This window comes from Nothoprocta perdicaria, unplaced genomic scaffold (genome assembly GCF_003342845.1).
Source record: "Nothoprocta perdicaria isolate Ctin4 unplaced genomic scaffold, notPer1 scaffold_57, whole genome shotgun sequence".
NCBI lineage: Eukaryota > Metazoa > Chordata > Aves > Tinamiformes > Tinamidae > Nothoprocta > Nothoprocta perdicaria.
Window position 1 is genome coordinate 2,229,335 of NW_020455832.1, and position 21,572 is coordinate 2,250,906.

The 21,572-nt window shown below is 39.2% G+C and overlaps 1 protein-coding gene across 1 annotated transcript; it reads right to left on the reverse strand.

Annotated features, from left to right (window-relative positions):
• Positions 1–4,364: 4,364 nt before the first annotated feature.
• On the reverse strand, positions 4,365–19,124 carry ZEB1 (zinc finger E-box binding homeobox 1). Its single transcript, XM_026048761.1, has 5 exons — positions 18,922–19,124; positions 13,423–13,528; positions 10,086–11,902; positions 8,459–8,639; positions 4,365–6,586 (listed from the first exon to the last, which is right to left on the reverse strand). Exons 1-5 carry the CDS (start codon positions 18,949–18,951, stop codon positions 6,048–6,050), a joined length of 2,673 nt encoding a protein of 890 aa, XP_025904546.1. The 5' UTR covers positions 18,952–19,124; the 3' UTR covers positions 4,365–6,047.
• Positions 19,125–21,572: the final 2,448 nt, after the last annotated feature.

Below are 21,572 nucleotides of genomic sequence, written 5' to 3' on the forward strand. Positions count from 1 at the left end.
TTGCACAATTTTCCAGTGAACTATTTCTTGAATGATTTGGTCCAACTTGAGTGATCCGGTTCAACACACGGATTTTATTCTTAAACACCGAAAGAGCAAACTGCTCACTGTATCCCGCTGCCCTCCCGTATGTGCCCCTGAGCACGAGCGAAGTGCTTCACCAGCCCCGTGCAAAAAGTTGCAATGAATTCAAGAGTTTCCTGGATACTACAGAGGTTGTTATAGAACCACAGTATGGTTGAGGTTGGAAGGRAGCTCTAGAGATCATCTAGTCCACCCCCCTGCTCCAGCARGGACACCCAGAGCACGGGACACAGGGATCACCAAMGGGGATTCAGGATTAGGCCTGAAGAGAGAGCTCCCGAAGAACAGGAGAGCGAAACAGCAGCCCTGTCCTTTAAGCTGCTGTCAAAGGTGCTCAGCAGGGCTCGGGCTGGTCCTGCCCTTGGGGCCAGGGCTGCTGAGAGGGAACAGGCTTCTGGGGACAAGAGGCACAGAAACGCATGAGGAGTCAAGCAAAGTTCATGTATGTGTATTTCTTTTCTCTTTTTTTTTTTTTTTTTTTTTAAAGGTTTAGCTCATTTACCTTGTTAATTCCTGAATTAATACATAATACAAAGCTCATGATTGTTGCACACATTCTGTTTACCCACAGTCAAAGAAAAGCAAGGATAGCCCCGTTTCGGAAAGGTTAAAATCCAAAAGCAGAATCAGAGACTCTGAGGCTCACCGAGGCCATCAAAGACAAGACAAGCACGGCATTCTCATGCATTTATTTATATAAAGGTTGCTTCCTACTGCTGTCATCATTTGCAGACACCTTTGGGGGACTCGCAGTGCAGATTTGGCRTCTTGCAGAATTTTATAGAGCTGCAGGTTAATACTACAAGACGTTCAGAYACAGCACAGGGCCAAGCTGGCCATGATAAGGCCTCCCAACATCAGCATATTCCATGCTCAATCCCAGCAATGGGACTCTTTTCTAGCCACAGTTTAAAGGAAAAATAGTTTTTCTTAAATAATGGAGTGTATCATCATGTTATGACTTTCTGTAGAGACAAAATAGATAGTTTGTGTAAGCAGCAGAGCAGCACAGTTCAGAAGACTGTGTGATGAATTAGTGACCACAGATTGATGAAAAGCAGAGGTATTTGATTTGTAAATATTTGCTCAAATTTGAGCGCTCACTCRCCATTTGTATTCATTTTTGTGACAAGCAAACTGTGTGAATAGCATTAGAATAAATGCCCAAGAAAAACATCAAGGATAGATGATCAAATACTCAAAAGGTTCTGATTTTGAATTTCCTCACGAAATCTGCAATTATAGTGACAACAAAACAGGCTATTCTTCCAAACAAAGAGGGGAAAAAGCAATTTGTATATTTAAATATCAGAAGGTGAACTGAAAAGCATAAAAAAATCCTTCTGAACAAAGAACTGTATGCAGACACATAAATTGCTAGCAAATAAAATAAGAAAAACATATTTTCAGCAGTGCTCAGGTCAGCATGTATTAAATTCTTTTACCTTTCCAACTCTGCTCAAAAATCATCCCGTAACTTCACTACGCGGAGTGCTGCTCTTCAGGACACGCATTCGGGACACAGGAACCACGGCCTGYTCTTGTTGTGCTGAAGTCTAAACCGGCTCCTTGAACACCCTGGMACTCTCAAACTGCCCAAACTAACACAACTGCTTGATTCTCTTTTTTGGTATCACTAATTCATGCGATTACTTGTAATCCAATGCCATTTGCAAAACGTCTTTGTGCTCCGGGGTGCACGATCCGTGCACGGGATGTCGCGGAGTGGCTCTGCGCCTCCAGTTCCACATTCGGGTGCTCCAGATGACTGGCGAGCAGACAGGGATGTCACCCTGGGGAACTAGGGACGAGGCCACCACGGGGTGACCCCCACGCTGCCAGCAGAGGGGAAGGCACCTACCTTTCTCCAGGGTGTTTCCTACTCCTCTATCTCTAAGCTGCTTCTCCTAGTCCTGTTTTCTCAGGCTCTTTTTTCCTACTCCTGTTTTCTCAGGATCTCAGAAGTGTGCTCCCATCTTGGGCCACAAAACTCAGTATTTTGCTTTTCTATAACATTTTTTTTCCTCCAGTTATCCTATAATACTCCTCCTATTCTCAAACTATGTGTTAAAAAAGGGACAAATAACCAAGTCAGAATTTTGCAACTGTAGTTCTGAAACACAGCAATTAATGACAAACTGGAGCTATAACAGGGGGCAGCAGCTGAASCCAAAACAGAGCCTGAGTCTCACTCAGGTCACTGCTCTAATCCCTATCGTATCCAAAGGCCACCGTTCTTCTTGTTAGTGTGGGCTGGAGACTGTTCCCTGCCTCATGTTTGCAGAAGAGATCACAGGACAAGGGAGCTTTATTAAAAATACTTCTTTTTTTCCAACTTTTTTTTTTTTTTTTTTTTTTTTTTTTTTAGGACAGAATACAATGGACTCACACTTTTTTTTTTTTTTTTTTTTTAGGACAGAATACAATGGACTCACACTTTACTAGCACCTTTTCTCAGTGTGAGATCTTTTCCCCTTGGAAACGCTCTGTCCTTACTGCACAGGGGAGCTACGTGTTGCTGCCCTTAGGCTGCTTCCCTCTGTGCTGGGCACTGCGCAGCCTCCATCCCACCATGGGGCTGGGAATGACACCTCGGGCTCCTAAGCATGTCTCTGGTCCAGAGGAATTTACCCACCTAAATAAAGGTGCACCACAGTTTCTGTGCTTTCCAAATGGGTGATACATGATGTTACAAGGTCACAAACATCTGAGGCATCTGAGTTCAACAGGTCCTAATTCCACCAATTCCAATTCCAATGCGTTTGGAAGACACATATGCTCATAATGGTTTCAGAGTCTAAGTAAGGAATATAAATTGTCTCCACAAAAGCAATGTCACTTCCTGAATCAAAACTACTTGGATTCTATTCCCTATCAAAGCAGAGTTTTCTGTTGCTTCATTTCAAGTTCTGGCAATGGAAGGAACTGACCTTTCCCAGGCAGACTGCACTTACGAGTGACCTTACATTTGCTCAAATCCTTTGCTCTGCTTCTACACACAGCACAGATTTTCTTTCCATCACATTTTCCACAAATGTCTCACTAGGCTTATCACTACAAACAAGTAAGATGCTCCTTGGTTGCAAAAAGTATCTGCATGGGAAAAGAGGCTTAAAAGGGGCATTTAATTACACAGAACTGAGACGGTTCTACCTGCAACAAATCCTCAACCATTTGACCAATTTCTGTTATGAAAAGCAGCAAAGGGCAAACCTATCGTTGTAAACTGAACAGTTTCTATTTTACACATCTGTCTAACTTTTCCCTGAACGGTACATTACTGCGTCACGAGCTTGCTCCATTTAAAAAGGCAACATCTGACACTGAACTGCAAAACACAGACAAAAGGAAATATTTAGTATGTAGGGTAAATCTTTTATACGAATCAACGCTGAAAAGAGAGTAACATAGAGCAGTATTCAAAACTAAGGTATTTGAATATAAAAGAATGTATACAGTGTTCATGAAAAACAAAGGGCTGTTAACCCTCTTCAGGGATCATTAAAGGAGCAGAACTTCGCTTAAAGAACATTTTCTAAACTTGTTTAATCTGCAAAACATTTAAAAACTCATTGCTAATAAACCTTAATAACTTTGTATTTACAAAATTGAAAATAAATACGTATCAGTAATATCGGTGCCATATCTTTAGATGTTTCAACAGCAATATTTAGCTTTTTCAATGGCTTATTGCTAAATCAAAAAAAAAAAAAAAAGCACTTAGAGAATTACTTCCTTTAAGAGCTGTCTGAAATGGAACATTGTAATACGTAATAGGTAGATACAAGCGGGGAAAAAAAAGGTAAGCCCCAAAACACAGGGTTTGTTTTGAAACTCGGCTGCTGTTCTGATGTTGGTAGAACTGGGGAGCGCGAGCGGCAATCCCTCCSGCTGCACACAGCCCAACGCTGCTCCCACTCACCTGCTCCTTACACACMGCTGGCAGGGAGCATCTCTTCCGAAGCAGGAGCCATGCCTGAATGGCATCTCCCGGGAGCCACTTAAAAACTGTATTTAAAACCACCAGAATAATGACAGTAAGTCAGACTTGTTGACGCATTTTATTGTGAGATGGGGAGTCTGGTAAAAAACTAGAAAATGACCATGATGTAACAAGGAACTTAAAAATGAAGTTTCAGATTTGTAACATACATACATGAATACAGGAACAAATTGGCACAAAAATGTTAAACGTTGTTCCCAACACTGTTTATAAGATTATTCTAATTTGGCTTACTAAGGAAATGAGTTTTATGGTTAGGCTAATCTCTTAATAAAACTGCAGAGCATCATGCTATTAGTCACACAGTGAATTTTAAAATTTAAGAGCTTTATATTAAAAACTGGGTAAAGGTAAAATGAATTGATTGCAATTGTAAAATTAATACATTCCCATTTTAATTCTTCTGTTCTACAGTCCAAGGCAAGTATAAATGTTAACATAACACTGTTAAATCAAATCTCAATGCAAGAGAACCAATTGCATCTCTACTTTAAATCTTATCAACTTTCCAAATTTTCATACTAAAATATATTATTGTATTAATACAAACTACAGTATTATACACTACACTGTGTAATAAATAAAGAAATATAAAAATAAGACACATAAATATAAAAGTTTTCTAAAACTAAAAAGGTACATATGTCAGTAAGAAGGGTATTAATACTGCCAGGTTTGAAGACATACAGTACAAAATGTTGCACAGATCTATAAACTAAAAGAAATAAAATAATACTGATAGGTAAAAATCAGCTAACATTGTTAATAAATGGGGTCCATAATAACTAACATTTGAAAATACTTATGAGCCAGATAACACTTCATGTATGTGTCTGAAATTAAAGTAAACCAATAAAGCAATAAAGCAGATTAGAAAATTTCCCTTGTAATTATTGGTAGAGAAATTCTGCAAGTCAGGTATTAACCAAAATACCACCAAACAATTAAATAATGAAATATACCAGTGTTCTTACTTCTCTGATGGCTGAGTGTTTTTTTCCCCATGATTAGTTTAGAAGATTGATACAAATCAACAAATGCTAGTTATTGTAGGCCACACATTGGAGAAAGGCCCCTTCGAGCCTTTGTAATACTGATAAATGGCACTTACAGCACACAGGTCTTGCATAAGGCCAAAGGAGATACAAAGCTTCATATCATATCCTTCATATTGTTACTACATACTCAAAACACAATTACAAACACTGATTTTGACGACTTTGCTGTCCTTTCCAGTATTAACACTGTTAGTCCCTGCAATCAGAACTCAACAACAATCTTTTCAACTACATTTTTAACCACATGAGTAAGAAACTTCAGTTCTTCTATCATCTCTGCTTCCTTAAGGCTAACAATACACTTTAAATGATAATATGCTCTACTACAACATCTAATRTTAGAAACCGCTACCTTCCAGGCTGAATTTACAAAGGTAGCCCAGCACTGTTTGCAACTGCATTCGGGGTTTCTGCAAAAGGGAATTCTGTAGTGCAGAAGTTCTCACATTTTAAAGACATAATAAAATACTGAAGCGGATTTAGGAAATGTTTTTACCATTAAAAAAAAAAATCATATAAATCTCTCCCAATTGTACAGCTCAAAAATTAATCAACTTAAGAACGAAAATTAATACTGATAAAACAAACAATGCCAGATGCTTGTCTAATAAATCAGGCTTCCTACAACCTGGTAAACCTTTGCTTCCAGAGTCATTGCATTTTTTTCTAATCTGCTTCATGTTACAAACTTGTTCCTAACTTTGAAAGCTGTGTGAAAAATTACTAAGTTTGAGGTTCAGGCACACCTGGATTTCTTTTTTTTTCTTTTTTATATATATATTTTTTTACACAGTAGTGAACAGAAATCACAGTATGCAGGCTACTGCGTTTCCATGAATAGCATGTATAATATAGAACGAACTTCATTACCTTTTTTTTTTCCTTATAGAAAAAACTATCATTTAAGCTTTATCTGTTTTTTCCTCTGATCCCTGCCCGTCATTCTGCATAACTCCCTCTTCCCCACTGCTTCCTTGATCTACAGCTTCGCCGCTCTCGTCACCTTCAGTTTTCCCTTCTTCTTCCTCGTCCGCTCCCTCTTGTAGTTTCCCACATTCTTTCTCTTCCTGAAGTCCTTCCAGCTCTTTTTCCTCCTCCTCCTCCTCCTCCTTTTCGCTGTCCTCCTCTTCCTCCCGGGTGAGGCTCTCCCTCTCATCGGAGTCGAGGTGGGACGGGGAGGCGCGGGTGCCGCGGGCCTCGCTGCCGGGGGGCTCCGGCCCGGCCTCCTCGGCCTCGGCGCCGTCGCGCTCCTCCGCCTCGCGCTTGCAGTAGGAGTAGCGGTGGTTCATGTGCTGAGAGTAGGAGCCCGAGTGCGAGAAGCGCTTCCCACACTTGTCACACTGGTAGGGCTTCTCCCCCGAGTGCAGCCGCATGTGCTCGATCAAGTGGTGTTTGTGTTTAAAGGCCTTTTTGCAGATCCCGCACTCGTGAGGTCTCTTACCTACAAAATAAAGCACAGGCATTTGCAGCTTCTGTATATTAAGGATTAAAAAGTGTATTCCCCTCCCCCCCCCACATAATTCTATAGGTAAATGCATTGCCAATAATTCATAGTTCTACATAAGAAGGTGCTCCAGCATTATCAGGCTGAGACTCTCACATGGGACCACAGGAGAGCAAGGGCAACTTGTGAGCTTTCTAGGAAAGCTGCACATCAAAACAGATGTGCAGATAAACAGACCTGTGGATGCAACCTGTAGCCCAAAAAACAGCTGAATATGTATGAACTAGAAAAGGAGAATTATTTTCTTGGAGTGGGAGTCATTCAAATTCAAAATCATTTCAACTTCTTTTTTTCTAAATTGATGAAATTTAAATTAACTTTTGTATTATCTTTTGCACAAAAGCCTCTGCATCGTGTTGGAGGTAAAAGGAAAATGATCCCATGACCTAGGTTGATACAGCTGAGTGCCTCATGTGTAAAATTTACTGAGTACACACACATTAAGCAGAAAAATCTCTCTGGATTTGCTTAAATCTTCTTCTGCTCTGYTTCTCTGCTTTCTTCTTTTTGCCTTTCTGTTGCTGTTTTTAGAGACTCTYGTAAACCCAGCAGGAACCCTGCTATGTTATTTTGTTTCCAACACTCAAAGTTGTTAGGCAAAACAATTTYGCACAGTCCTGACATAAAAGACAGAGACAGTGATGTAGCAGCTTTCTGGTGGCTCTGCAGAGAGAGCAGTATTTCCATGTCTAACTTGATCACACAAACACCACCTCTGAACACAATACCGAAAATAGAACGGAAAATAACCAATTGTGCTATGAAAATAAGGAATTAAAGGAGTTTCAAAACATGAAAGATATGAAAATACATACTCTTAACAAATACTTGAAAAATATGATCAAAGGTAAAGAAAAGGGGATCCTGCATCTTTTGATTTCTGTGTTTAAATAAGATGAAACAAAACAACATTAATATGCAAAAAAATTATGGAGACAATGAACCAAGTAAAGGAGAAAATTCCTTGAAGACATGTCAGAAAATATTGTTTTAAAAATATGGAAGGCAATAATGGCTATTCAAGAAAGACTGAAGATGCGAGGCTTCTCCAAGCTGTGGAATCCCATCAGCTCTGAGGCAGGTGGTCCAATCCCTCGTCCACGTCAGCAGCCCCTCACCAGCAGCTCCAGCAGCTCCACGTCCCTCCTGCACTGGGGGGCCCAGCGCTGCACACAGTGCTCCAGAGGTGGCCTCACCAGGGCTGAGGAGAGCAGGGGATGCACCCCAGGGTGCCACAGGCCACATGGGCTCACTGTGGTCTCATGGGGAACTCGCTGTCCACCACGACCCCCAGGGCCTTCTCTGCAGAGCTGCTCTCCAGCAGGGCAGCCTCCAGCCTGGACCAGCACGTGGGCTTATCCCCCACGTGCAGGACCTTGCACTCGCCCTTGTTGAACCTCATGAGGTTCCTCTCCAGCCTGTCCAGGGCCCTCTGAGGGCAGCACAGCCCTCTGGGCTATCAGCCACTTCCCCCTTTACTTGAGAAAGTAAATTAGAAGTAAATAAAAAATCTCTGTTTACAGATATGGCTCACCGCTGATTGCCCATGAGCCAGATGGATGAAAACACTGTTTTTCAATTCAGGATTTAATTCTTAAAAACGTAAAGAAGAAACATGGAATAACATTGTTAGCCAAATAAATACACAAAACACACTTTTATGAAGAACTCTGAGCCCATGAGATAATAAGGGATACTGTATTTCCCTCTGCTCTGCCAACACATTCTGAGAACTGGATTCCAGTTAAGATTATCAGTTACCCACTACCGATACACTAATAATTTGAAGTTCCACTTCCTACTACCTACCTGTGTGTTCATACTTATGTCTCAATAGCGAACTGCTCTTCTGGAATATTTTGTCACATAAGTCACATGCATACATCCCATTTTCTGTCTTTCTCATCTTTTTCTTTGGGGGTGTTGAATCAGAATCATTTTGATCTTCTACGTTCGATACTCCTTCTGAGCTAGTGTCTTGCCTTTCATCCTTAAAAAACACAGAAATGGTTGAGCTCAAAAAAAAAAAAATACTGTGACAGTAGAAAAGGTTTTAAGATGTAACCTGGAGGTGTATTGTGATCTTCATTCAATTCAGTAAATGGTCAAACAAATGTTTTAGACTTACGTAACCACAAAAAGTCTTCTGCTTACGTCTGTCTTGGTCCTCACTACCATATGCACACGGACTCTCAGTGGGATTGATTTTAATCATACTCAAATTTGACTGCTGGCCAGATCTAAACTATAGCGATGCATCACGTTTTAAGGCACAGAAAATAAATGTAATGTTCAGGAGGGAAGGAAGATGATAAAGCACCTCMAGCAGTGTCAGGAACTTCAAAGATCAAATTAAATATTTAGATATATTTTTGAAGTAATGCTTGTCACCCACATCTTGCTATTTTCCAGATTTTATGAAAGCTAATGCTTTTTGTTTTTGAGAAAGTTTTCACATRAAACTATTTAAAAAATCATTCAAATCTGCAAAATTAATCACCTTATTGCTGATAAGTCTACTACAAATCTGGAAAAAAAAATCCAAAATTAAAAACTTAATATAGTCTTAGAAATTATAACTCTGTAATATGTTTCTAAGTATTTCAAGGGCTGAAATTCACGTAAAATATTTGCTATTGATATCAGCAGTATCAAAACATACCAAATTAATTCTATCATATATAAAATTTTAACACAAAGTCTCTCCACAAAGTCTCCAGTTGAACAGCCCTTCTCCACGTTTCAGCTAAAAATGCTGCATCTCTGCACGAATCACTTTTATTTTCTGCTCTGTCAATATGCTCAGTACATGCAGGTAATTCAGCAGCACGGACTCGGATCAGATCACCTCTGAAAGTACCCAGGAAGACACAGAACAAGACACAGCAATGGCACATGCACAAGATAAATACCCGCCCTAYTCCAACTGAAAATGCATCTGGGTTTTGTTTACAGTGTCATTATCGTATGGCATGAATTCAGTTGCACCTCAAACCACGAGAGCAATATGAGCAAGTATCACAGCAGAAAGTAGACAGAGGAGCAAGAAGTTCCAAATTTTCTGGGTGTGTGGAAAACGAGGAAACGTGGAGCCAGCAAGAAGTGCAAGCAATGGCTTTACTTTGCTTTTTGGATTAGATTGAATTGGCTTTAAAATATTTAGCACTAATGATTCAGGAGACACTTTGGAATGACTTAACATAGTGAAGAAGTGACCCGTGCAGGCACAAAACTCTAGTTTGTGACAGTCTGAACTCAAGCTGACTAGCTTTGCAGAGGAATTAGCAGGAACATCCACTACTCATGAACTCATGTGGCAAATAAACATCTCAGTTTATTGTAGTTAATTCATCTCGAAAATTTTCCATTACCTTACCAAGGCCACAGAAAGAACATGCCAAATACAACATGCAGGAATACACAGAAACTGAAGTACCTGATTTCCATTGGCCTGGGTCTGTTTTGGTGGTGTTTCTTGAACTGCAGGAGTTACTGTAGTAGAGTATGTGTAAGCCACCTGTGGAATCAAAATGGTTTGCTTATTGGCAGCAAGAGCTCTTAAGCATGGAACACTGTTCTGGTCAGCAATGGCAACAATTGTAGGTAACTGGGCAGTGACTGTAGGTATAGCAATATTTATGGGATTGGCACTTGGTGGGATTACATTTACAATAGGATCAGAGTCTGTAACACTGTTGTCCTTTTGTGGTTCTTTTTTTGCACAAGTTAAGTTCAAAGGTTCTTCTTGGACAGAATAAACACTGTTCTGGTAAACACTAGTTATGGTAGATCTTTCCAATGATTCTCCATGTTGCTTTGGTAGCGAAAGGTCAAGAGGTTCTATTTGTGGCTCTTCTTGTACACCCTCTGCCGTGTACGTATAACCCTGTGAATTTCTCGATGAAGAAAGGTTTAGTGGCGATGGGGATGGCGTGCTACTGCGGGAACCATTTTGAGTTGATCCCTCTGATAAAGTCTGAGATTTTGTACTGACAGGATTCTGTGAATTGCTTGTGCTGCTCTGGGGTTCGCTCGCATTTGTAGGTCCTGCTTGATCATCATTGTCTGCAGGACTGCTTAATTTAGCTTGTTCAGGGGAAGATGGTCCAGGTGACTGCACAGAAATTTGTCCAGCTTGCATTTTTTCAAACCACTTTTTTACCACATCGAGTGGTAGGTTTACTGAATCGGCTATTTTTGAAAGCTCTTCCGCGCTTGGTTGTGCATTTAATGCGTAATATGCTTTTAGGAGCGATAAAAGGTTCTTCAAAGGTGGCTGGCCAGGAGACATGTTGCCCTCCCCAGTGTCTGGTGGGACTGGGGATTCGGGCTTCTCAGMTTCTGTTCCACCGGACTGAGGAGGCTGAGGAGGCTGAGGAGGGGTTTTCGTTTCATAGTGCTTTAATTCTTGAAGTGCATTGAGATCTCCTGGACAGTCATCACAAAGAAGACAAGTGCTATCATTGGTCTCTCCTTCGAAGTTTTTATCTTTCTCAGACTTCACTGTAAGATCTTCTGGTAATTTTTCATTTTTGCAACTGTTTGTAGGAACAGGGTTTTCCTTTTTTAGATTTTGAGGAACAACCTGAAGTTGACTTGGCTGCTCTAAGCTGTAGTTGATGATAATTTTGGTTGTCCCATCCTGGTCAACCAAAGGAAGACTTATAGCTGAAATGAGGGAATGGCCAGCTTGTTGTATAGATGCATTGCTGATTGTTTCTTGTTCTTTGGATGCGAGATTAGCGTGATTGTTTTCCAATACTTGCCTTATTACATTACCATCCACTGCTACTTTAAGTACATTTTGAATGTCACTTAAGTTGATGCTTATGGGAGACACCAGGCCTACTGTTGGTAGAACAACAGCTTGCACCACACCCTGAGGAGAACTGGTTGCCTGCAAAGGGCTACCACCACTAAAAACCCCATTCTGCAAAGGGGTTGAACAATTAATTCCTGAAGCGACCACTATGGGCTTGAATTCATAATCCACAGGTTCAGTTTTAATTTGGTTAACAGGAAGTTGCTCTTGCAAGGGTTTATTTTCTATCTTTTGTCGTATCTGTGGTCTTGCTGGGCTACCTGGTGATGCAGAAAGGGAAGGGGAGGAGCACTGAGACGTCTTGAGACCTGACCGGGCTCGACCATTCACGGGCATCAAACCAATACACTTCTTACTGCTTATGTGTGAACTGTATGAACCAGAATGAGAAAAACGTTTCTTGCAGTTTGGGCACTCATATGGCTTCTCTCCTATAAACAACAACAAAGAAAAAGAAAAATAAAGAAAGGAATGTGCAAATAGTTTACTGGGTTACAGTGTAATTTTGTCAAGTGACAGTAACTAGAAAAGGATACATTAAATTGACTCATCAAAGAACTCTAGCTAAAAAAAAAAAATCTTTTGCAAATTGAACAGATCAAGTAATGCTATCATCTATAGTTCTGATCCTAGGATCTTTCCACAATTCTCATCACAGCACAATAGTAAATGTAAGATGGGATTCAATAATCAGAATAAATTCTCCTATTTTCCAGTACTGTTTACACTATGGTATAAATCAACTATGTATTGTATTTGTGTATTTCAATAAACTTCTTTCAAATAGTAACACTACTAACTTGAGGGGCAGCATAACTCCTACAGAAAGGAAAGAAATTAAGTCTATGATTAACCAAAGTAAAAATACAAATGGCATAAATGGAAATCATAAAGCAATAAAATGCTATGCATATTTTATTGGAGAAAGCTCAAATACTTTATACAAAGTACAGTTTTCCTATATATTCCTATAATAATCATCAGCTAAATAAAACCAAGCAAAGCTTAAGTAAGGGAAACCAGATGTGCAGAGACAGAAGCCTGTTTTGCCTTCAGAGATACATCTTGGGTTAAACTGTCAGGAAGCTCCATACAGCTCTGCAATTATTAGACCTACAGAAAGTGCTCCCTTTTCAGAGCATCTGTAGTATGCAGGAAAAAGAAAAAGCCACAACTGGCCTTGTTCAAACTGAAAAAATGTGTTGGCTGCAGTTTCTCCACTCACAGATGCAGATGGTACTACCCTGTGGAAATGAAGGTGATGCTTGCTGAAGTAGGACCTCCAAATGAAGCTCACCTAATTGCCACCACCCAGGCTGAGCAACAGACGTGAAAGGAAAAGCCAGCCTAAAACCTTGGTTTTGGACTTACTGTGAACAGATAAATTAAAGTTAAGGTGTAAAACTGAGAATCTCTTTTAAATGACTAAACTAGATTTTCTTATGAATTGAAACATATACTGTTATAAGAGTATATCACAATTTCAGGTTTGTATCCTGAGATACCTTAATGTGATTTAGTCTTGAGTGATGAAAATCACAGCCASAGTTGGAAGTGCAGTTGCTGTACACTTACTATTAATGAATTAAGATTTTCTAATAACGCTGATAACAAGCTGAGTGCTCTGCAAATAATTGAGAAAGAATAGACTGGCAAAAAAAGGAAGGAGCCTTTTTTTTTGTAGCCTCTGTATCTCCTGCTACAAGTGAATCTTTCTGTAAGTATCAGATCTGAAGCCACAGCTGTAGATCCTCTTGAGTTATCCTAAGTATTTTCTGCAGGTAGATGAAGACTTCAGTCAGTAGTTACAGGGTTTCAGAGTAAGAAAAAAGAAAGCACCAGTATTTTAAACTTAAGACTTATGAGAGTAAGTCTTGCTCAAGACCAAAGTTATAAATTATGAGTACAAATCACAGTATTAACTACAAGATCCAATGCTTGGTTTATTTACCACTGTGGATTCGTAGGTGCTCCTTTAGATGGTGTTTATATTTAAAAGCTTTTCCACATTCAGTGCACTTGAATTTTCGGTTACCACTGGACTGCGTCACATGCCTCTGCAAGAAAATATTCGTAATTATTGCACAAAACAACACAGCATATGTGAACACAACCGTCTATTTTCACCCTGCAACAAAGAAGATAAAACTCAAAATTGAACGTACTAGTCATAATCTCATGGGTCTGAAGGTGGTATATGTTATATATATACAAAAAAGCAACAAATTAGAAATTAGGTTGAAGTTGAGCCAGGTGTATCTTCTGAATAAAAACAGTACTGTAAAAAGATCACTGTTCTAACTTAACTTACTGTAATGAGGGTTGCACTGACACGTTATGTGGGTGAGAAGTTCCAAAATATATACTAAGTTTACTTGTGAAAACAAAAAATACCAAACGAAAAGCCCCACCGAGCCACCAAATATGCCAAAGCGTATGGCACTCAAGATAAAGAAACATTGAAGTGTTTAAAGTTTAAACAGTTAACTTGATTTTTCCATTTGCATGCTTCCAGCTCTTACTGTTGGCCTTGATCCCTTTAAGTAATGGTGGCACGTAATGCTCAAAGAGGGCTCAATAACAGGAAAGGCATTATCAGCCACAATTAGTTCTCGAAATAAATTGAAAAAAAAAAAAAAAAAAAAAACTGAGAAATTTCTCATGTACATAACATCAAACCTTTTCATTATTTGCATTGAAGCTCTGAAATGATTTTACCTTGTGACAACTTTTATTGCTAAGTTCCAACTTATTTTCAATTCAGTTCTTATATTATCATAGCTTTAAAACCAGCAAAATCTAATAATGATATATTTAAATGTATACCGCTGAATTTTATTACAAGTGGCATAAATGAATGTGTATTGTTAAGGTTAAGGATAATACACTTTTAAAAGTTGGACCTCCTTAATTCCCTGTACGAAATGGGGGTTCAAACCCCTTCTTTAAGCAGAGCTACTTTTACAGAAGGACACAGGATCACCACTTGGACGCAGCTGCAGATTTTGGGCACTTGTGGCAAGCATTTTCATAAACGCCTTGATAGAGCTATTCACGTCCTCTGGGGAAACCGTTTGCATAGAGGCAGCCACCGCAGAGCAGCTGACGCGTGTGACCGTCCTCCTGCGCGTGTGACCGTCCTCCTGCGCGGAGCTGCGGCCTGGGCTCCGCGCCGCATGACATGGCGGCGCCTGGCCCGGCGCTGAGGGAAGGCCTGTAGCGCCCGCCCGGATCGGCGTCGCAGAGCGGGGATGAGTAAAAGGGACGGATGAGGCCTGTATTCCCATTTGTGACTTCTGATCTTGAGAATATTTTGTTGTAACAGGAGGCTTGAACAATCACAGAATCACAGGATGGCTGAGGTTGGAAGGGACCTCTAGAGATCATSCAGCACAACCCCCTGCTCCAGCAGGGACACCCAGAGCWCGGGGCACAGGGCGTCATCGAGGTGAGTTTGGGAGATCTCCAGAGCAGGAGACTCCACAGCCTCCSTGRGCAGYCTGTTCCAGGGCTCTGTCACCTTCACAGTGAAGAAGTTTGTCACAGTGAGGAAGTTCTCTGGTATGAGATACACTGACCGTATCATCAAACTCTCTYCTCTACACTCCCATCCTTCTTTATACGATGCAGCAGATTAACACATGTTGAAAAGAGATGATGTGAACTGTTTCCCCCTAAATCCAATACTCATTACAATAACGTGGGCTGGTAGGGTTAGTAAACAGGATTATCCAAATCCCAAGTCYGTTCAACGAAGGCTCACTCTGTGTCTAATGTCACCTTCAGCAAATGTTCACTTCCCATTGATCTTAAATATGGGAAAGCAAAGCACATGGCAGGAGAGAGCCCTCTGTTTTTCTCCTACAATCCTTTCTACTCCTGTTTCTACTTCTCTCTGCATCTACCAACACTCACCTAGCAAATGGAATTTTGTAAGGGATTACTAAATAGSTGATAATCCTAAAAACGAATCAATAGGTGATTGATGTTTGCAAGTTTTGCATAATTATTCAGTATTCAGCAGATATTTTTATGATTTTCAGTAAAAAAACCCAAGTTATTTCCTGCATAGGTCATATTTGAAGACATAACAACTCGTCTTTTTTGCCATCGCTTGTCTAAATCAAAATTAGCAAAGGCCAATGTATAGATTTCCATAGCAAATCCAGCGCAGATCTGTTTAAAATGGTTCATTCCTTGTTGATCTGCATTTGTTTCTTCTCTGTAACAAAGGAGTCCAAAATGTTTCTGGACATTTCTGGACATCATATTTCCCACTGGGGACTATAAGGGGGAGATGACATTTTGAAAGATGTTAAGTAGCAGCAACTCTAGTATTAGTTCTCCTAAGGACAGCAATGTATCTAATTCATGGTTGAATCAAAGGTATTATACTGATCTAAATACTGAACTTTATATTGCTTTTACCCCAATGAAAATTTAGTTATGGCTCCCCAAAACATTAATAACTCCCTGGTAGGAAAAATATATTCTTAAAAGTAATTTTAAAACTGATGAACTGGAAACTCAATTTTAGTCAGTGTTTCTAATTAGAAACTCTATTGCAGATCATAACCACAGGACAAAGACAGATAAGACTGCCTGTCACTAAAACATGATTGAGATTACTCAAGTAAGTTCAATCTTAACTTTGACTTGAATTTTTTAATTCTTTTTTTCTGATAAGTACATTTTTACACATTAGTTACTGAGCTACATTGAACYATAATTCCAATCTAACATTTTCTTCACTGTATAACATATAAGGCAGCGAAATATTCTGCTACTTCTTACTAGCTATTGCTCTAGGCAGCCGATTCCTTGTGTGGAGAGCAGCAGTGCCTCAAAAAGCAACCCTAGCATGGCACACATTTYCTCGTTTCTACCACCCCTCCTCTTCACTCCCAAACACTGCTGATACAAATGAAGATTTCCTCTAGTCAACTGAACTAAGTTCCTAAACAKAATAGGCACATTTGCAAAACTCCTTGGTGGGTGAAAGAAGGCTATAGCCCATGGATGAGCATTTGGTCAGGTTGGTGTTTTCACCTCCCAGCAGTTCCTGTCCTCATCCCTATTGTCTCCTCCGTCCCCATCTTTGCAGTGAGCCTCCACTCTCACTTTTCCTGACCACCACTTGATCCTTCCTGCCTGGTTTATCAGCTCTTTTGCTTACCTGCCTATCTCCCAAGCTTTGTTTAACTAAGCACCTTGAGGAGGACACGCTACAGGACTGTGCCTGTCCRGGGCACTCTCCTCTCCTGAGCTAACTTCAGCAGTTCAGAGAACTAGGCCATGATTTACTTAAGCCTGTGCACAATCAGCTACTGCTGTTTGACTTGAGATTACACAGCTAACGGACCCCAGCACATAGARAGCCACTGCAGGGCTAGACAAACAGGAAAACTCAATGTTATTGTATGCTTTCAGTCCTGTTTTTGTTCCAGTCTCAAAAGTACCCTATCTATCTATCTACCTACCTACCTACCTACCTACCTACCTACCTATAACTTCCAAAGCACAGAAGCTTGCATTGGTCTTATCAAATTTTGAATGAAATTTTCCGTTTTCCTAGTCACAGCTATAAGCAGTCTGGAGCTCTCTGTTACATAGCATTTTCATATATTTTGCCTTATTATATTTGTAATGCTTTATTTTTTAATTGTCTTTCTTATAGTTTATGTGGATTTTTTTTTCCAATTGGGAAACATGTACTCAGAGTTACCCTCCAGAATATTTTTTTAATAATTGAGAAAGCTTCTTCTCTATTGCCTTTCATAATCTCTCATTTCTTTTTCTCAGTTTCAAATGTTATTCTCCCTTTTTCTTAAATACTTATTTTCTGTGTCTCTGATACGTGGTGTATTTTTAATGTACTTTATATAACTGTTGCTTTTTGCTAATTAATCTCAAAATTCACAGAAYACTCTATACAACTTTAGGACTGAAAGATGAACTATCAGTATTAAGGTCTGTTACTAGCTAGTAACACTGCTCTGCATTAATGGATTATTTTGTTTTTGGCTGAAGTTCACTCTTTTCATGTAAGAGAACAATAATTAATGAATGGTAATCCTGCAAAGTTCTTTTTGAAAATAGCAATTACAGGTATTAAAGTCTTGAAGACGCATCACTTCTCAGCTATGTCCATAACAATGTGAAATTTTAATAGATTAGCTACACATCATTCACTTTATTGAATATTCACTTTATTCGTTTATTGAGATAAAAAGCTATAACAGATATAAAACCTGTTATTCAGTGCCTTCAAAAATATGAAGTCACTAATACATGAAACATCTGCAGCAATAACATTTAAGTATGTCTCTACACTAATTTTTCTGAGTTTGCTCGATATTTTTTCTCCTTTCATTCAAAGTATTTTTAAATATAGCAATTTGGTTCCTTCCAATCTCTTCCTTCTTCTTCTGGTTTTAGACTTCTTGTTGAAAAAAAAATCCAGATTACTACTTTAAATAAATTTTCATAGTTTAAAGTGACCAAAATACACAAAGAGCATTTACAGGTTTCACAGATAAAAATATATGCTATATGCAAGATGATAATACCTTTAAAGTCAAAGCCAAGCCAATAAGAGAGTAACACAGACATGGATGGGAAACACTTTTAAATAAACAAGAATTGCCTTGCCAGATAACACCCAGTTTGAGGTTACGCCAGACCTTGTGAGATAGTTATATCCTCACAACAGGGGGGCTGATACTTCTCGTAGTATTTTTTCCTGTTTAATTTACCTGTGAGTGCAAACACTCAGATATGAAAACGCACACCACATTTTAACCTTGTTAGAACTGGACTTCATGGTAACTTGTAGTACAGAGATTAACATGCAGGATGTGAAAGAGTATCTTCTACATTCTAAATTATATTTTTTCTAAGGCTAATTTGCAAGAGGCACAAATCATGTATTAGGATATGATCAATATGGATAAATACCTGAGGGGAGAATGTAAAGAAGATGGGGCCAAACTGTTCTTGGTGGTGGCCAGTGACAGGACAAGGGGTAATGGGTATAAATTAAAACACAGGAAGTTCCATCTCCATATGAGGAAGAACTTGACTGTGAGAGGTTGGATTAGATGGTCTCTACAACCATTCTGTGATTCTGTGATTAACCAGTGGACACACACAAAAAAGTATCTGTAAGTTTGGTAAATACTTCCAATGACAAAAAATTATACACGGCCGTGCAACTAAGATGAAAGAAAGCACAGGTTCATGTCTGCTCATGGGTTCAGACTTGCTCTTTTGTCACGTAGGAAAGATGTCTGACTTCAGCAATACATTTGTTAATTAAGTGCCACAGGCCTGGGACATCAGCATACAGAGAATCTGATACTAATGTCTTATGTGCTTGGCATTTTGCGCACATACCAAACTGCAGTGTTGTTAGAGAGGATGATAAATATTTAATTCAAATGCCACTTACCTGATCTCTTCCTGATTTGTGTGATGTCATGTGGCGGTCAAGCTGTGTCCGATAGGCAAACGTGTAACTGCATAAGGAGCAACTAAAGTTATCTTCATTTTTTTCATGGCGGTATTTAATGTGTTCCTTCAGAGATGTGAAACGTTTGTACCCTCTGTCACAATACGGGCAAGTAAGCAGTTGTGAAAATGCATCCGGCGTTCCTACACGGGAGAGACAATATAGCAAGTTTCAGCAAACTGCCACCTCCAAGCTTACTGACAGCAACAAACTTGCTTTAAATAGACATATTGGACTGTAAGGAAGCTGCTGGAAGCTGCGTACCTTTTAGGAAGGGAATAATGACTATTTAGATTTTTTCCACAAGTACCAAGTTATTCCTTATGGTACAGTTGACCAGTATACACTGGAGACTGCCCGGACAGTACTACCCCAAACCACCATGGTTCGTCTACTGGACTGCCTTAAACAATATTAAAACCCCATACATATACATTGCTGGTTAAAAACTAGCCTGAAAATTGTAAAACATGGTTTCAGTCTTCCGAGGTCTGGTTAGCCCAGTCACTGGCACTCCTGGCATCAATGCCTGGCATCAATACAAAATAATTTGTAAGTTAATGTCATTTAATGCTCATCCTCCCTTCAGTTCCTACAGAATAAATAATATTTGCAATCTGTAGAGAGGAATTTCTTTTCTCTCCTTTCTTTACCTAACAGGGAATTATAAGAAATGAAAAAAGAAGATTGGAAATATGGTTTATAATTCTTAAATTATATGTAAATATGTACCTATTAGTAGGATATACTGTCTATAGGGAAGAGTGACAGACATGACATGTATCAAATATGCTATAAATATGATTCTAATAAAATCTATGAAACTTATTCTAGTAGCTTTCATCAAGTTACTTCTTTTTCAGTAGACAATGAAGTGAAATAATTTTGATGCTTGTTATTAGTCTGAGAAGAATATTCACTTCACTATTTACGAAATTCTGACTCATTTCTTCCCACCGATGTATATTTATACTTAATTTTAACAGACGACAAAAATCTTCCTTTACAGATTAAAGGCATATGCTATACAGATAACGCTCCATACAGACAGAGCTGCACTGGGATAACATGAGCAGCCTTATATAAATGCTGGGTGTGCAGTATTTGACCAGACTACCAATCTATAAGGTGTGCTGTATTCCCATGACCCTTCCGATCCCTCAGGCTTCAAGGAAAACAAATTCTGCAATACCGCTCTGGTCCCGCCGTGCTGAGCTCCGGGCTGGATCGGCTGCCCAGGTCACCACCTTATGCCCTGGGGCCTGAGGTGCAAACGTGTACAGACTGTCACTTACACTAATGCTAGAAAACAAATTAACTGGTACTTTCAAATTACCTGTGAATCATTCATCTGGACCRCCCCTTTCGGCAGTTATTATCATAGATTGATTATATGCTCCATAAAGACGCAAATCCTTTTGTTTGTGCGGAATTTACTGACTACTATTGAACATGCCTCTGCTCTCACAACAGCRGAGAAGGCAAACGAGGGGTCAGATTAGTTTTCATTATTATCAAAAACCAGCCCCTTTTTAACTCCTCACAGAAACAGGTTAGGCAATGTTCCTATTTCTCTTTTTTCTCTGTTTTTCTACCCCTTTAAGTCTCTGCTTTTCCCGGATTAGCTTGAATGCCCCAAATTAACACGTCCCCAGCTGCGAAGACATTCTTTCTTTTTTTAACTTAACAATTCATTTTACATGACATAAAGAATACTTTGCTTCAGCACAAACACACCTCAGTGGAAATTTCACAACCTTGTTGGCTTAAGGTCTGTTTCCACCGAAGCAAATGAGGAAATGGCAGTTTCACAAAGGTCAGAATTAAAGACCTCAGTTCTCTGTCATTTCATTTCATGAGCTYCCCAGTTTGGAAATATATGACATTAGCAAATACCAGTATTTTGTTGGCATTTTCTATTGTAAATGTTAAAAACAATGAACATTGTTGTTTGACCTCATGAGTCTCAGAATTCCTCAATGTAAACTGCCTGGGTGAAGTGCAATTTAAATTATTAATATAAATGTGTATTTTTAATGATTACATAGAAATCGTTTTGCAAGTCTGTAAAACTAATTTGACAATTCATGCCACTGTAAGCACAGATTAAAATGTTAAATGATTTAAATTATAATTTTAAAAGGCTGCTGTTGAGCATATATTGCACTTGAATTTTGGGAAATTTCTATTGGAAAACACAAAATACGAGAACTTATCTATGAACATAAGTAGGCAAGTACACATTTCAAATTTCATAATTTCGTTCATTTTTTTTGCTAAAGTCTCTACCAGCAAAAAAACCTATGAAACAGCAGAACAATTGTTAATATTACCCCATTCACCTTAGATTTCAATACAATCATACAGTCACGCTGACATTTTGTATTCTTTTATATTATATTCCTTTATATTATATTCCTTTATATAAATTTTAAAAACAGCTAGAACACCATGTCTCCGATCCCTTTATGTAGGAAATTGAAAAAGTTTTGAAAAAACATAAATCTATCCCGACATAGCAGTGAACTTCAACCAAGTAACGGAGTCGGGCAGACACTCTGTAGTTGGTGTTTTGACACTCAGAAAGCAGC